Source organism: Silene latifolia, chromosome 3 (genome assembly GCF_048544455.1).
Source record: "Silene latifolia isolate original U9 population chromosome 3, ASM4854445v1, whole genome shotgun sequence".
Classification (NCBI taxonomy): domain Eukaryota; kingdom Viridiplantae; phylum Streptophyta; class Magnoliopsida; order Caryophyllales; family Caryophyllaceae; genus Silene; species Silene latifolia.
The window spans coordinates 2,131,794-2,146,936 of NC_133528.1; the positions used below are offsets into that span (position 1 = coordinate 2,131,794).

A 15,143-nucleotide genomic window follows, 5' to 3' on the forward strand; every position below is an offset into this window, starting at 1 on the left:
TTAGGGTAATTTATTAATTAAATGTCATGGGTTGTACTAAAATACAGTGTCATCGAGTAACGCTATCTCATTTTCTCTAATTTAATTAGTTTTGATGAGATATAATCTAGGTATACACAAGAGGGCCATGTTTCAACATCGTGCATCAAGATGTTGATATGGAAGTCGATAACTAGAATTCCAGATGATGTTGTGTTGATGAAATCTAACCTTTTGAAATTAATTATGTGTTTGGATTGTATCAACAAATTTCAGTATTTCGGTCTTTTCAATTCAAACCGATTCCAATCGAAAGATTCGGGTCTTGTTCGAGACGGAACGGAAACAAAAATCATTTGTTCATCCAAAGTTCCAAACAAACTCTAAGAAAACATAACACTAAAATTTTCACATTTTTGAAAATATCTCCAATTTACTTATCCAAGGTTGAACATCAACAAAAATCAAGAACATTGTACATGTTTGACTAAATTTGAACACAAATTCTCATTTGTGACCGGCATATTCCCTAAACGTGTCTATCTACGAAGTAACATTTTGTTTTAACTTTTCTAAGTTCTAACAACATGGACAGTACTTAATCCGTCACAAGTTTATAACGAATATGCCCGTTACGAGAGAGACGACTTACAAAAATTTGAATTCATAATAGATGCTACGTACATGTCTAATCCATAAGCATTTAAGAAGTACATTCCCTAAGCGTATGACTAACATTGAAATCAAAGTAGATGTTATGATTAATACCCATCATATTTATCTATTTGACCTACAATAATTATTGTGTACCCAAATTTTATGGTACGACGGAGAAAAATGGTTATTTTATGATTAATAATGGCTAGTTTAATTTGTTTTTTTTTTTTTGAGGAAAGGAAACTAGGTAACGGATGAGAGCGGTAAAGAAAATCTAAGATTTTCAAAAATGATGGTCATCACCTTATAATCGTAAAAAACGTTGATCATTTTATAACATAAAATAATCACCATTTATCGTAAAATAGTAACTTTTTCAATCGTTGCACCTTACGATTGTTGTATAGACGTATGAGAGACTTTAAATGAACAAGCAAATTATTTCATCTTAAGAAAACTAATTAATAAGACACATACATATTCAAAATGGAAACAAATGTGTAAAGGAGAAATTTATCATATTAGAATAAGATAATCACCATCTATCGAAAAATAGTCACTTTTTCAATCGTTGCACCTTACGATTGTTGTATAGACGTATGAGACTCTTTAAATGAACAAGAAAATTATTTCATCCTAAGAAAACTAATTAATAAGACACATACATGTTCCAATTTCCAAGTGGGAACAAATGTGTAAACGAGAAATGTATCATACGGAGAATTAGATAATGGTAGGTGATTAATCAAATTATTTACTCTATTTACATGAAACATTAATTACATTTATTTACTAGAGGTACTATAAAAAGGTAGAAGGTTTTGAAGAAATTTCATAACTCATAAACAACTAAGCAAATTAAAAATTAATCTCATTAGAAAAACCACATTTTCTTGGAAGCAAAACAATGGCAAAATTTGCAACAATTTCCATCTTTTGTCTAATAGTTCTATCTCTTTTTATCTCTTCAAATGTAAGTACTCCACTTTTTTGCAAATTTTAAAATTATTTGATTAATTTGATGAAATTGCAATATTTTGAACTATTATAGTGAGTTATTATCATGTTTCATATTTTTTAAATTATGTATTTCTCTTACTGTCACATTTTCGTATATTACATATCTTAATAATTATATACTTGTATATGATAGTATGATACTAATAATTCTTTGTATTTCTAGGCGGGTGGAGAGGGATCCGTCACTTCAGAAGGTATATACACGTATTCAAATTTTAAGAATTGTTGGTACATGTTCAAAAACCCAAATCAAAACAGTTCATTTTATATAATTCGTTTGAATTTTTAATTTAGGTTATTAATTAATGAGTAAATTAATAACTTACATATGTATCATACAATTTACAGAATGTCCAACAGAATGTGAAAGGAGGTGTGCATTAGCATCGGCACATGACCCATGCTTGAACTTTTGCAACTTATGTTGTAAGAAGTGTTTATGCGTACCCTCGGGAACCTATGGTAATAAAGAAGAATGTCCGTGCTATAATGATTGGAAGACGAAGAAAGGAACCTCAAAATGTCCATAAATTAACAATCTTTGTGTGATTGTGTGCAACTAAATAATGTATCGGACTATCGGCTACGTATCATGGAGTATTATTTGTGGATTTATTTGAGTGCTTAAATATATGTATTGGGTATTTAAATTAATAAAAAAGCCTATTTTAAGTCGTATTCATTTTAGTTGGTCTCACTTCAGATTATTATATAAAATCATCATTTTGAAACAAAACCTTTTTACTCCTTTTGCCTGAATCATTTCTTTCATTTGTTTTGTCCAACAATTGCAGAAATATAAATGAGAAAAATGCACATAATATTCTCAAAACGTGAAGATATACGATAAATTATTGAATATATCGAGTTTATCATATTATCATACGGAATATAAATCATAATCATTTAGGACATCAGTACATATCACCTTTACCCTATTGTATAACTTAATATAATTTGGTAAAATAAAAATAAAAAAATCCGAAATCCTCCCGTGTCTATTAGTTTGGGTGTATAATAACGTGTTTTTCAATTTACCTACAGAGTTTTCTCTAGTCAAAAACTTATGACATCTCATAAGTCACATTCCCTTGTCCTTTTCGGTTATAACAAGACCTGTAAAAAGTGACTAGACTCGATAAGACTGATCTGAGACTCGAAAAGTGACTCATCACTCATACTTGGCCCGATAGACCCGAACTGCCCCGACCAGAAATGACCTGATTTAAAGTTACCCGAAATAACCCCGTTGACCCCAATTCACTCAAAATAACTTATTTTAAACAAAATCCTGTTCCAGAACGACTCAAAGTCAGTGAGTCACCACCCAAAAATAACCCGATCCGATAAATAACTCGATAATTATTAAGCAGAAAATGATCCAATCCAAAATATCTCAATGCAAAAAGACTCAATCCAAATAACCTACTTACCAGATCTAGCCATAAGTCGTCTCAAACTTGTGACCGTCCCATGTAAGAATTTGTGCACTTATATACTTCACTTGGTTAAGTAACAAACAAACAAACTTTCAAAAATCCGGTAATGAAGCGCCAATACATGAAAACAACAAAAACCATCCTTTCCCTCCTTGACAACCACCAAAACCTCACCATCCCTCACCTCAAACAACTCCATTCCCGCCTCGTCGTCACGGGTTCTATTTACGATGTTTTCGCTACCGGAAAGCTCATCACCGCCTTTGCTAACCACCCTTTATATCTCCCTCATGCTTGCCAACTTCTCATCCACTCTCCCACCCATTCAACCTACATGTGGAATTCCTTGATCAAAATATATTTAGATAAAAAAAAACCGATTACCGCGATTTCTTTGTATAAAAAGATGTTAGGGTTTAATTGTTGGCCTAATAATTTTACTTTTTCGTTTTTGATTAGGGTTTGTGTTGATCTTTGTGATTTGAATTTGGGATTAATGTTGCATTGTCAGTGTGTTAAATTGAGGTGGGAAAGTTATGATTTTGTGCGAAACGGGTTGATTCATTTGTATACGGTTTGTGATCGGGTTGATTTGTCGCGGAGATTGTTTGATGATAGTGAGGATAAGGATGTGATTTCTTGGACTGCTGTGATTAATGGGTATTTGAAAGCGGGGCGAGTTTCGGATGCCCGCCAACTGTTTGATGAAATGCCTGACAGAAATGTAGTTTGTTGGAGTGCTATGATTTCTGGGTACGCTCAAATGGGGTTCTTTAATGAGGCTTTGGAGATGTTTAGTGATATGCAGGTGGCGGGTTTTCGACCTAATCATGCTTCGCTTGTTGGGGCGCTCTCCGCTTGTGCGTCTCTTGGAGCGTTCGAGCAAGGGAGTTGGATTCATACGTACGTGGATAGGAATAAGCTCGGAATGGACTTGAAGTTAGGGACGGCTCTTGTTGATATGTATGCGAAATGTGGGTGTATCGAGATGGCCAGTCGTGTGTTCGAGGGCATGCCTGTTAAGGATGTGTTTGCTTTCAGTTCCTTGATATTCGGTTTATCAAATCACGGGTTGAGCGGTAGAGCTATCGAGTTATTCCAAAGGATGCAAGACGAAGGGGTTAGCCCAAATCGAGTTACTTTCATTTGTGTCTTGACGGCTTGTAGCAAAATGGGATTAGTCGACGAGGGGCTAAAAATATTCGAGAGCATGAAAGATAGATACGGGATCGAGCCAGGCGTCGAGCACTATGGATGTTTAATTGATCTTCTAGCTAGAGCCGGGATGTTAGAAGAAGCGGTACAAGTGGTGAAAAGTATGTCAATGATGCCCGATTCCTATGTCTTGGGAGCACTTCTACACGCTTGTAGAGTATTTGGTAATGTCGAATTGGGAGAAGAAACAGTCGAACGATTGATAGAGCGAGGTCTAGACTATAGCGGAATTCATACCCTTCTTTCAAATATTTATGCCTCGGCAAATAAATGGGATAGAGTAATGAAAGTAAGAGAGACGATGGAAGAGAACGAAGTGAGAAAGGTGCCAGGATGCAGCTTAATTGAAGTTGACGGTGTTGTTTCTGAGTTTGGTGTCGGACAAAAATCTCACCAGGCAATGGAAGATATCAAGTTATCCTTGCTTCGAATGGACAAGCATCTACGCTCCAATCTGTCGGATCATAACCCTACACCAGCTCCTCAAGACATCCGTTTATAACTATATCCGGCTTGGCGCACTATTGCATGCTTCAGGGTTAGATCGTCTTCTGCTCAAACCGAATGGACTGTACTTGAACGGAGTTCATTTGTGAACTGTTCTGGCAGAGTTCCTTATATTCATATCCAGTTGCAGAACGATAAAAGTTGTCGACTTTGGTCTTTGGCTATGTGGAACTGGCAATAAATTTGGGACATGAATGATTGATCTTTGTTTCAGACATGGCCTCATAAACTGTATTTTTTAGTACCAAGAAATCAAAGAAACGTGCCCTCATTGTCGATTTCCCCTTTTTTGTTTACTACTCTCGTACAGTATATTTTTGTGAAGGTTATAATTATCGCAACGGCCAAAACTAAGCACTGCCAAAACTACCATGCTTTCTGGATCATTGCTTAAGAACCAAGCAGTCATTTCCGTCTTCCCAAATCCACAACACTTAAAGACATGAACAACAACAAGAACAAAATCCCAAATAATTCTTTATACTCTAGCACCAACAACACCATCAAAGAAACACTCTTTAAACATCATTGCTACAAAGCTCAAACCGACCTTAGCAACTCCATAAACTCGACTAAACCATGATTTCATACAGCCAACATCAATCAATTCATAAACTTCAGCACCATCACGAAATAACATTTACACAAGATGAGAAACTAAAATGGGACAGAGAATCCGAACCCCCTCACCCACAACCATCAATCTATCTCACTAACTTCAACAATCAGATTACAAACACACACTCATAAATCGATTTCAGTCTTCATCCCGACATCAAACGTAACCAATTAAACTCGCAATCATTCAAAATCAAAAGACATTTTTAAGCAGGTCATTTTTAACCCACTTAAGCAAGTCATCCCGACATCAAACGTAACCAACACCATCAAAGAAACACTCTTTAAGCAGGTCATTTTTAACCCACTTAACCCGTTTAACCCAATAAACTATTTCAATGAACTACGCTTTATAACTTATAAACCCAAAAATGATGAATCAAAATGCTAATTTTTAAGTTGTTTTGTAGAATTATTGACTCAAGCCAAATATATTATGACAATTTTAAATAAATGGGTTATTCGTGTCGGGTTCGTGTCAAAAGACATCAACTCTAACCCGACCCATTTAAGTTTCGTATCGTGTCGTGTCAACCCAATAACATAAATGGGTCACAACGTCTTGACCCTAACCCGCTAACTTCGTGTCGGGTTCGTGTCGTGTTTTCGGATCGTGTCAATGATTGCCGCCTCTAAACTAAGGTATACGAGTATCAGTCAATGAATCTTAGCAACTGGCCAGTATAAACATGCTCTCCCATGGGAAAATAATCACACTTCTGAAAAGGCAGAAAGGGCCAAAGAGAAGAAATAGGGTAGAAACTGAGCTATTAATATATACGGTCATACGGAGTATTATCAATATAAAACTCCGTTTTAACTTCTAACCACTACATAATGCAGTGACAACATAATTCCCGATGTACATTTAAGAAATATCGGTAATAGAAGTATAGAACCTATAATGCCGATAAGACAGAACACAGCACGAAAGACATGCTCCGTCGTATAATGCTAACTGAAGATTAGATAGGTGAATAAAGATATGAACCTGATATAATGCACATTTGAAAACCCCAACAAACTAAAAAAATTAAAAAACGACCGTATTATTTGGTTTTGGGATGTAGTTCAAACTAGAGTTACTAGTAAATCCTCCTTCAGCCTTCGCATACACATTATATACAGAAAAACTTCAATACGCTGCATTAAAACAATAAGCATCTTACCTGCTCCAACCCGTTACTCAGCAAAAACATGCTATCTCGACAAAGGTAAGGTAAAGCTAGATGCTGAACAGGAGTGACCAAACCCCAAAATCTCAGAAGCCCCGATCACATCTCTCTTGAACTGCCTAATTCTAAATCCTCAAGCTTATTGAAGGGCACAAAGCACCACATTTGTCAATACCAGACAACTTATGTTACCCTGACTATTTGTAATACCTGGTGCACCAAGCACTCAACCCTAGACACTCGGAAATGGGTATGACATTGGACAATTCATTTTAAGCCAACAATACAGATTTTCCATAAACGAGAGTCCAATCCTCTGTAATCCACTGTCCACAACTCAAAGACATGAACAACAACGACAGCAAAATCCTAAGGGTGTGTTTGGATTGAGTGATTTGGAGAGAAAAGAAAGGGAGGGAGAGTAGGGGATTTAAAATCCCTTGTTTGGATAGCAAATAAGGGTGGAGGGAAATGGAGGGGGAGAGATTTGGAGGGATCCATTTTCCCTTCTCCAAGGCAAATCAAAATCTCTCCACAATAGGCAAGATTTGGAAGGAAATTGTATCCAAACACCCACTCCCCATTTGCCCTCCCCTTCCCTTGCCTCCCTTTCTTTTCCCTCCTTCCCCCTCCCCTCCCTTTCCCTCCACTTTCGTTATCCAAACACACCCTAAATGATTGCTGTAGCACCAAAAACCTCGTCAAAGAAACAATCCTTAGACGTCATTGCTGTAAACCTCAGACAGACCTTACCATATTAGAACATCAAAGTTCTTATAAACTCGACTCAACCATCTATCCATACAGCCAACATAAGTTTAAACAACCGCACCATAAACTCGTAACCTTCAGCACCACAATGAAGTCCCCCACACCCACACCCACACCCACCCCACAATCAATCTAACTCACATACTTAAGCAGTCAGATTACAAACACAGACTCATAAATCGGTTTCAATCTTCATCCCGGACATCATATGTATCACAGAAATAAAACAAGCAAACAATTAAACTCACAATCATACGAAATCAACATAAACAAAGTACTACTATTAAATCAAACTCATACAAGTCACAATTACGCGAAATCAACAATATATTCATAACATATACTAATATATAAGCATCATCAACATAATTAATAATGTTTTATCACATTATCTCTCACAATTTAAAAACCTGCAAACATTCATATTCATCATAAGCTGTTAAACAGTAGCATTAGCATTCGCTTTCGCATCCGCATCCTTCTCATTCACCGGCGCAGCAGCAGCAGCAGGAATAGCAACATAATGACTCTTCTTAGGGTTAAACAAATCATCATTATCATCATTATCGTCATCATCATCAGAAAACCCATCAACATTACGATAATCACCATGACGGAAATTCAAAATAGACCAAATCAAATACATAGTACCAGCAGTAAGCGCACCACACGCAGCACCAAATAGTAACGAAGCAACAACACTAAGAATATCCCTAGTACGTTCCCTCAACGAGCTAAACCCTAAGGGTAAATCCGTCATTTCACTACTCCGTTGGGTATTTGTTATCGCTGTTTTCGGAGTTGTCGTCCTAAGATCGGTGGGAAGGAGGAAGTATCGGTGTCGGTGACGGAGACGGTGGCGGAGAACAGGGTGGAGATCCATGAAGATGAAATCGGGGTTAGGGTTACGGAATTGGGGGAAATTGGGGAGATTAGGGAAATTAGGGTTATGGAGATGGAGATGGGATTGGGGTTGAGGTTGGCGGAGAGAGAAAGAGTAGGTGGAGATGATAAGGGTGTTACATGGGTGGAAAGGGATACCGGGTCGGGCTGAGACGGTGGCGATGGTTGTGAAGAGAAGGAGGATGAGGAGAGAGAAAAGCTTGATCGCCATTGTTGAAGATTTAGGTTTGAGAAATTTGGGGATTAAATTGATTTTGATTTGATTGAATTTTTGAGGTTGTGTGGTGGTGTTGACTAATATACGTATCACGCGTTTAACACGTTAGTGTGTAACTAGTGTAGCTCCCGTGCTAGCACGGTTTTTCTAGTTGGAAACGTAAGAAAAAATAACAATTAAACTATTGTTATTTTTCTATTTTCAATTATACAACATATATTTATAACTACTTTTATTGTGTACAAAATTAGAATATCATTAAAATGAATCAGGGGAGTAGTTAATTAGAGAAATATACTAAGTACTGTAAGTAGTAGTTAACACGTAGGTGGAAAAAGTTTGAGATTTTTTTTTTTTTTAGTAAAAAAGGGGATGTCAAGTGATTCCCTAAAATAATAATTATTGCATTATTGAAACTTTTAACAACTTTTAATTTATAATAATTTAATACTAACTTTATTTAATTTTAATGAAAAAATAATAATTATGAATTTAATAAAAATATTAGAGTTATAATTAAAAGTAAAACATATTTATTGAAAAGATAATTTTATGATACTTATCTCCTAATTTAGGTATATGTTTTTTGGAGGGAAAATTAAGAAAAATTTTATTCTCTTAGTAGTAGGGGGGATGTAATGAGGAGTTTATGGTGATTTTTGGGTCACTAACCTTAAATTAAGCGGTTAGTCTCTCTTACGACGGATATAACAGATATATTTGTCTTTCGATTAAAACGGGTTAGATGGAGTATCAATTTGCATAGATAAGGTAAGCTTTTTTTGCGGATATCTAGACTTTCTGAGTTTCTGCTTTTGTCTTATCTATGCTATTTGACCTGTTTTATGTTTAAGACGAATTATCCGTCTTAAACAAAAATTAGTGTAAAACAAGTTTTCTAATTTTTTAAAGGTAAGTACTGTATTAAGTGCTAGTTCGTCGTCTTTTGGGTATTTACAGCTCAGAAATCACCGTTTACTCCACTCTTAATTAAATCGCCAATGTTCCACCAAGGTCCTTTGTATTTGAAAAAGCAACTAGATGGAAATTTGGAGAAGAAGATGGAGGAAGAAAGGAAGATTAGAAGTGTATTAGACGGCAATTTAAAGACGGTGTATATTAAAAGAGCAAACTTCGAATATGAAAAAACAATCCGCTTTCAAAATTGATGAGGCTCATTAACAATCTCTCTCAACACATTGTTTTGGTGATTTTCTCCGACTTGTAGATAACATTTTTACAACTGAATTCAAACGGAACTTTTTTTATCCATACAACATGAAGCCTATAGGAAGGATAATCGGACACACCCACCGCTACAAAGTACTCCTACGACACAAAACAGTTTGCTTAGCCGAAAGGCCACCCATCATGTCCTCCGGGTTTCTTCACCAATATTTGATTGTACTCGGGTCTTGATGTCTGCAGAAATCGAGAAGAATCGTCAGACAGTGTATCTGGATGTAACAATTTCACAAATGAGACGGAATGCCCATCAAGTCCTGTTTTATCAGTACATTTCATATCGTAGCAGAACATAAACATGTAACTGGGGTATAGCTGAATTATCAGCATCAGTACATTAATATAGTGGGGCATATATCATGCAAGTATGCAAGAACTGTGCTATTTATCCGTCGGTGGTGACGTACTGGAAGGGAATATAAATGCAATACCATTCTAACATTCTTTATGGCTGCCATTCACTTGTACCATGATCAAGAAATTTCAGATCCTCAAACCAACAACAACAAGACCTAAAGTCTATGAATTCAGCAACCACACACTGATTTTGTAGGACCAGATAGACTGTGTACCACATTCGGAGAATCTGATTTTAGATACCAATATACCCAATAGGCATAAACGAAAAATATACAGTGACCCCTGCGAACGAAACAACCAAACTTGGGAGGAGTCCTTTAATTGATTCGCCTTGAAAACAAGAGAAATAAAAAGCATGAAATGTTTAAGAGATTTGAAGTGATATAGAAATAATAGAATGTTGTTTGTGCTATGAGGTTTAAATCATCTAATATATACTAACCGCTTCTAGTTTTGGTCTCTTGCTCGATTTTTACAATGTCAGCCTCCTTTTATGTCTTAGCGAAGGAGGGTTGAATTAGGAAGTGTAAGGAAAGGATTCCATTCTCATATCCTTAAGTCTCGTGTCATACATGAGAGGTCATGGCAGTGGAAGTGAAGAATCGAAATAGAAAGATCACTGCTGCACATGACGTTCCTACCCATACCAAGCTACTCATGAAACTTAACCCCAACTAAAAAGAATTTCAATGATATTAAAATAAACCACTTCAGCAGATAACATAAAACTAAACCATCAGGTGCTAAACACTTCAAATTACGGTCACATTTTCAGCCAAAAATCACCAACTAGCAGCTGCAAGAGAACACAATATCAGTAGGATCTAGACAGCTTTACTGACTAGTATTCCAATCAGCTACATTTCAGTGATTTTTGCTCAAACAGCCAAACACATGGGTTGCTTATCAGGAGAATCGGCCGCAGAGATACACCCCCTTCATGACAATTTGTATTGCTATGGGTTTGTTTGGATACAATTGTGGGATGGAGGAGAGAAGAGGAGGGAAAATGTGGGTATGGCGTTTTAAAGCTGGAAAATTTTAATTTGGCTTGTAGGGAAATGCAGCTTACAATCCAAACAAAGTTGTTCGCCCCTCCCTTCTCCTCCAAATTTCTCCATTGAAACAAAGGGTTAGTTCAGGAGTAAAGGAAATAAGAGTCGATAGTCTGTTGAATAAGGTTAACATAAAGCGCTAATCAGTAAATGGGAGATCAGGAGCAATATCAATATAGCTTACACTTAAGCCTTTGCTACTGCTTGACACAGACCCCACTCCATCACACAAACGAAGCAATCGGCATTACAGTTAACACAAACAAGAGTTGAGAATAATGCATGAAGGTTGTGGAGAATATCAAAGACTTCTAAAAGAAAAGAAGATTTGTAACGTCAACAACACTTTCTCATATAGCAATTGCAGAAGAAAAATAAGTACAGAATTGCTAGGTTTCTCAGAAAAGCTTGCGGAGTTGTGGGGAACTCGCCATTTCGATGGAATGATGATTTTGCTCAAGATAAAACTCATACAAGCTCTAATAACGGGCCACTAATACTAAAACAAGATCAAATGCAGTTTGAATGGCACAATCCAGGCAATGACTAAGGGGCTAGGCAACCAAGTACTAGAAGAAACGGCTGCCAAAGTACTACTCAAGCTATGAGGAGAGTAGACAAGGGGCAATATTACTACAACGAAATACAGTTAACCCACCGCCCCGCCCTTTTACCAACTCGTTAGTACGTTACAGTGAAACACACACAAAATCTCATTTGGCTGCAGTACAATGAGATTGATGCATTTTCCAATTTACACAAAAAAAACCTCAACAGACGTGACCTTACAGAGCACACGGCTAAGACTTAAGATTAGGGAGAAATCGAGGGAATAAAAAAGAAAGAAACAGAACTTTTTTTCCGTTGACTAGGTAGAGGAGGGTACCACTACATGGCATATGTTACTCCAAGGAAGAAAAAAAAAACAGCACAAAAGCAACGAAAATCACCGACAAATTGACGAGTACAACAAATGACCTGGTCTAGAGTCTAGACCAATACAGAACTAGTAACATTTGACTGCTATCCAAGTGACACACACAAAAACCACTTCGCCAAGCAAAGAACAAACCCCATACATCAACCATTAGCATTAAGCATACTTTGCATTCTGTGGTTTGACTAATTAATACAAAGCAGTAAGTGGCTAATCACAAAAACAAAAATTCACACCAACGATCCAACACTTGATGAACAGATTAAAATGCCCCAACCAAGACATTACTAGTACTGTTCGAATGCTCTCCAAAAAGCTATCCTAGAAACAACGCAAGAACCCACTTCAACAATCAAAAGGAAGAAACCACAATACAAGCAAAGTCTGGAAAACATTGCATTATATAGTCTCAAATCAACAAGACTAAAATTGGGCATTATTTTCCGATTCTGAACTACTGTCGCCCATTATTTTCACAATTACACAAAATAAAAAATACAATCACGATCACTCTACCCCCAACCTGATTAACTGGGCATTGTATAGTCAGCAAGCACCCATAAGAAAAATTGGGTATTACCTTCCGAATTCTGAAATGGACAATGATGTTTTGTACCACCCTCTCACATGCACATTGATTCTACAGATGACTACATGTGAAAGGGTGGTCTGAAAGTTTGAAACACAATGCCATCGGGCGGCACTACACCCACACAATCAGCCTTCATTTATAAAATCGCCCCAAAAAAATAACGAAGTCATGATCACCCTTTGCACAATATGACTAATTTAGCATTTTATGATCAAGCTATGGAAAACAATTCATTTATGGGTCACAAATGAACATGACTAATTGGGCATTGTTTTCCAATTCTGAACTATTATCACCCATCATTTTCACAATTACCCCAAATTAAAAAATCTCATAATCACTCTATCTCCAATTAGTTACTAATTGAGCATTATATAGTCAACAAGCACTGTTGAGACTAAATGGGCATCATCTTTAGAATTCAGAAATCGACAATGATAGGGCACCAAGAGGTGTTACAAAGTTTCAACACCACCGTCTCACATACACGATTTAGAGAGTTCAATACCACCGGTGGCGTTACACCCAAAAAATCACCCTTCATTTACACAATCGCCACAAATAAATAACAAAGTCGTGATCACTCTTTCCACAATTTGACTAACTTAGCATCCATTTTTCTAGTTTACAAATTCCCCGAATAAATAATGAAATTATGATCATTTCAACATCACTAATTGGTCATTATTTAGTGACCAAGCACCAGAATGACTAATTGGGCATTTCAATTGTTACCCAAAGATAACACATCATTTGTACAATTACCCAAACTAATTTGCAAAACACAAATTCTTCTGAAGAACGGATTTTTTGTAAATGACTAATTGGGCATTATATAGTCACCAAGCACCAAATTGACTAATTGGCCACGACAATTGTAACCCAAAGATAACCCGTCATTTGTAATCTATGAATTACCCAACCTAATTTGCGAAACACAAATTCTTCTGTAAAACGGATTATTTGTAAATGACTAATTGCGCATTATAAAGTCACCAAGCACCAAAATGACTAATTGGGCACTACAATTGTTACCCAAACATAACCCATTTTGTACAATTACCCAAACTAATTTGCAAAACACAAACTCTTCTGAAGAACGGATTTTTTTGTAAATGACTAATTGGCCAATATATAGTTACCAAGCACCAGTATGACTAATTGGCCACTACAATTGTAATCCAAAGATAACCCGTCATTTGTACAATTATGAATTACCCAAAATAATTTGCGAAACACAAATTCTTCTGTAAAACGGATTTTAAATGACTAATTGGGCATTAAATAGTCACCAAGCACCAAAATGACTAATTGGGCATTTCAATAATTACCCAAAGATAACACATCATTTGTACAATTACCCAAACTAATTTGCAAAACACAAATTCTTCTGAAGAACGGATTTTTTGTAAATGACTAATTGGGCATTATATAGTCACCAAGCACCAAATTGACTAATTGGCCCCGACAATTGTAACCCAAAGATAACCCGTCATTTGTAAACTACTCGTATGAATTAACCAAACTAATTTGCGAAACACAAATTCTTCTGTAAAACGGATTTTAAATGACTAATTGGGCATTATAAACTCACCAAGCACCAAAATGACTAATTGGGCATAACCCATCATTTGTAAAATTACCCAAACTAATTTGCAAAACACAAATTCTTGAGTAAAACGGATTTTTGTAACTACTTCTAAGAGTTTGTGATCCTTTTAAACCAATATAGTAATCCGTTTAATACAATATTAGTATAAACCCGCCTCACAAACTATAATTAGGGTCGCTAACATGAATCATCATCCGACAACATAATAAAATGGGGTCGCTAACATGAATCATCATCCGAAACCGTTTAAAAAAAAAAAAAAAAAGAGGGAAAGGAAGGGGGCATACGAGATCTTTGAAGATGAGAAAAGCAATGAGGAAGAAGACAACGAAAAGGATCTCGAATTCAGCAGCACGAACAAAGGAGAAAATAGAGTCAACAAGTGTTGATAACCATGATTGTTGTTGTTGCTGTTGTTGTCGCCTTGAACCACCAACTCCTCCTCCTCCTCTCCCTCTCATTTTTCTTTCTTTCTTTCTTTCTTTCTTGTTTCACTTGTTATTAGATCTTTGGGGAAATGGGGGTGGTCAAGTAAGACGGTTTATCTAGACGTGACAAACGGGTCAATCGAATTAGATTTGACGCGGGTTAGTTTTTGGGTTTTTAAAGGTTTGGGTTGGATTTCGGTTATTTTTGGGTCAAATGTTATTTGGTTATTTATGTATAGAATCAGTATGTAATGATAAATATTCCGCTCGTGTTATATTCGGTCAGGTTAAACTCGTGTCTTGAATTTGGGTGTCGGGTTGGGTACGGGCTAGTTATTCGGGTCGATCATTTGGGTCAGCTCAATTTGTTAGGTCTAGGTTTTCCCAATCATTTTGAATAATTGGTTAAAATA

General features: G+C 36.3%; 3 protein-coding genes across 3 annotated transcripts; 1 reads left to right on the plus strand and 2 right to left on the minus strand.

Annotated features, from left to right (window-relative positions):
* Positions 1-3,156: 3,156 nt before the first annotated feature.
* On the plus strand, positions 3,157-5,103 carry LOC141646698 (putative pentatricopeptide repeat-containing protein At5g40405). The gene has a single exon (XM_074454603.1). The coding sequence runs from the start codon at positions 3,202-3,204 to the stop codon at positions 4,810-4,812; it is 1,611 nt and encodes a 536-aa protein (XP_074310704.1). The 5' UTR covers positions 3,157-3,201; the 3' UTR covers positions 4,813-5,103.
* Positions 5,104-7,820: 2,717 nt separating this feature from the next.
* LOC141646511 (uncharacterized) lies at positions 7,821-8,495 on the minus strand. Its single transcript, XM_074454382.1, has one exon. The coding sequence runs from the start codon at positions 8,493-8,495 to the stop codon at positions 7,821-7,823; it is 675 nt and encodes a 224-aa protein (XP_074310483.1).
* Positions 8,496-9,642: 1,147 nt separating this feature from the next.
* On the minus strand, positions 9,643-14,806 carry LOC141646699 (uncharacterized). The gene is made up of 2 exons (XM_074454604.1): positions 14,590-14,806; positions 9,643-9,923 (listed from the first exon to the last, which is right to left on the minus strand). Exons 1-2 carry the CDS (start codon positions 14,761-14,763, stop codon positions 9,852-9,854), a joined length of 246 nt encoding a protein of 81 aa, XP_074310705.1. The 5' UTR covers positions 14,764-14,806; the 3' UTR covers positions 9,643-9,851.
* Positions 14,807-15,143: the final 337 nt, after the last annotated feature.